This window comes from Galeopterus variegatus, unplaced genomic scaffold (genome assembly GCF_000696425.1).
Source record: "Galeopterus variegatus unplaced genomic scaffold, G_variegatus-3.0.2 Scaffold4587, whole genome shotgun sequence".
Taxonomy (NCBI): domain Eukaryota; kingdom Metazoa; phylum Chordata; class Mammalia; order Dermoptera; family Cynocephalidae; genus Galeopterus; species Galeopterus variegatus.
The window spans coordinates 136,939-139,753 of record NW_007730698.1 but is presented as its reverse complement, the minus strand read 5'-3'; the positions used below and the strand labels follow the sequence as shown (position 1 = coordinate 139,753).

Sequence of the window (2,815 nt, the reverse complement as noted above, 5' to 3'; positions counted from 1 at the left end):
ACATGTCTGGCAGTCCTTCTGTGGGAATGAAGAAGAGTCATCTAGCATCTTCCACAAACTAACTCCTCAAAGATAACCAGCAATGAGTTTTGACCAATGAACTTAGACCTGGTCAAAATCTTTTTTTCCCTTGAATAAATTCATAAATATTCATTCATCTAAGCTGCTCAGTGCTCTAAATTTTGATCACTTGAAACTTGCCATATCAAAAAAAAGATATTTAATAAAAAGAAGCCAAATTAGACAATAATAGGATGCTTCAGACAAAAATGACATTAAATGTTTTTTATTGAACAAAAAAAGATAAAACATGGAAGTTGAATTCATTGAGCAAAAACAGCTCTTCAGGTGAAGCTGGTATATTTTGTGCTAAATAACCTCATAAACTGAGTATACAGAATACATATAATATGTAATTTACCTCAACAGCAAAGGAGAAGAAGTAGAATACAGTTTTTGAAGATAAAATTTGGTCAAATGACACATTTAATTGCTCAAAATTTCTAGCCCTTATCCACCTAAATTCAGTATGGTTCTACATATGCACATTCAGTTGTGTGCATACTGAATTCCCATTTTAATGGAAGCTGCTTTTTGGAAAATTTTTTTTAAATTTCACATTTATTTGGCATGCCACTCAATTTTTAAAAATTTGTATTTGATAAATGTGTGTGTGTGTATTTATACACACTTTAAAAACCCCAAACCCTTGTTTTTAAGTAGTGGGTTCGTGCTGGGTTTTTTTTTTTCCCCCATGAATAATGGTGAATTTCAGTTATTTCTCCTGTGTGTCTAAGAAATTTCATATGTTCTCAATGCACCCACGCAGTCAGGTGGGTTGACAGATATGTCAAAAATACCTTATGAAAAGAGGGAGGCAACTTTTTGTGTGTTGTTTCCTGTTGGAGCAGGCTGCCTCCCTTTGACACCGTACATACAGTCAAAGATGAAAGGAAAACTTTTTTACTTTGAAGCCTAGTGAGCACACTTGTACATTTACTATAACCCACCCTCAACTTGGTTTATTGGGCTTACTAATGTAAGATGACAAATACCTTACACCCAGTACACAGCATTAAAAAAGTACTGAAGAAAAAATTCATAGACGATACTTTTTTTTCATATGTTAAACATCAGCTTCTATGGGATACATTTCCAGAATGGCTGTGTTACCACTTTATAAACATTCTAGGCCAGACAAACAGCACAAATAACATCAATGTCATCTCTTTTCCAATATCTCTATCAATTACTGGAGGCTAATCCTAACATATATACTACTTAAGGGGGAAAAAGAAGAGAATTCATGACACATTACAAAGATAGGACCACAGCATCTTAGTTGTAGGGATGATCTTAAGGTGCAGAAAGAGGGGACTCTCTAGAAGGTGATGGTGTGGTTTCTTCAGGTGGAAAAACTGTTAGTGTGCAAGCTCGAATGCCACCAAGGGACTCAGGGAGATCAAAAACTTTATGCCATTCATCTTTATCTGGATCATATTTCTGCACTATCTCTACCATACAACGATTATTCCAGGAATACCCACCAACCACATAGATTTTATTTTCGAAGACAGCTACCCCCACATCACTCTGCCCTCTTAACATGGCAGCAATTGGGGTCCACTGGTCAAGGATAGGTGAATAGTATTCACAGCTTAGGACATCATCATAATCACTTGTTCCTCTGAAGTGATTGCCACCAATGACATAGAGCCTTTCTCCCACTGTACACATGCAGTGCAGACCTCTGACAGTGGTCATTGGCGCCTTCTGGATCCATTTGTCAGTATCAGGATCAAAGCACATCAGCTCCTTTTGGAAAGTGTCATGAGTAATTCCTCCTAAAGAATTACAAAAAATTATATTAAAAATTATTATAAAAACACAAAAGTAAAGGTTCGCTGTCATAGACAAGTAACTTTTAGCTTCATATTATGATATTTTATAGCTTACCAATAGTATTCTTACAAAATCTCCCTCTATAAATACTCTCTCTGGATTAAAAATAAAGTTAACATTTTCATCTTCTGAAAGAATGAAATAAATGGCTTATATTGTAGAAATGACTTTCTCAAATGGAAGCCCATGGTATTTAAGAGGGTTTATTGAACGAAAATATATTTTGGCAACTGTTAGAGTTGGGTCTGTAGTACATCCCAACTACAAAGCATCATTTACTCCTTACTGCTTTTTCATGGGTACCCTCTGGGTGCTGAGCACTGGGCTAAAGCACTTTAAATTCCAGGTGGTCATTTGCTCATTTCCTATCTACTCTAGTTATATCATTAGGATGTGACTATAAAGTGGGATATTTATCAAAATTCTTTAGTATATATCAAACTTGAAAGTCTTGTCCAAATATACAAGCTTATAGCAATTCAGAATTGTTTTTGTAGAATTTTTGGTAGGTGGGGTGAGGGTGGGTAATGTCTTCTATCAGAATGTACATTTAAAACGCTAAAAAATTAGAATGCTGAATATATGTGGAGTTTTATATGTGCAGCAGTTTGTTATTGGTCTATCCAGTCCATATCATCTACAAAGTGTATTGTTAGATCACATATAAAACAGTCTCTACAATAAAAGTATCTGACTATATCTTCTGCAGACAAGGGACAGAACTAAGCTAATCTTCAGCCATATCATTCAGAGCTCTACTATCAAGTGGCCAGATGAAAATCACTATTTTTTTAAAAATCAGTTATGGTTCCTATCCTACTCTTGATTAGGAAGGTCATTTCTGAAATATATATCAGTTATGCCAAAGCATCATTAAAACAATTTAGGTGTCTTTCCCCCCCCCCCCCCCCCC

The 2,815-nt window shown here is 35.4% G+C and overlaps 1 protein-coding gene across 4 annotated transcripts in view; it reads right to left on the bottom strand.

The window, feature by feature from the left end:
• Positions 1 to 270: 270 nt before the first annotated feature.
• The window catches only part of KLHL13 (kelch-like family member 13), a 117,066-nt gene continuing 114,521 nt past the window's right edge, over positions 271 to 2,815 (bottom strand). For all 4 annotated transcript variants that reach the window (XM_008587914.1, XM_008587912.1, XM_008587910.1 and 1 more), the window contains one exon: positions 271 to 1,844. In XM_008587914.1, coding sequence (XP_008586136.1) covers positions 1,357 to 1,844 — 488 coding nt within the window. In that variant the 3' untranslated portion in view covers positions 271 to 1,356. The remainder of the gene's footprint in view (positions 1,845 to 2,815) is intronic.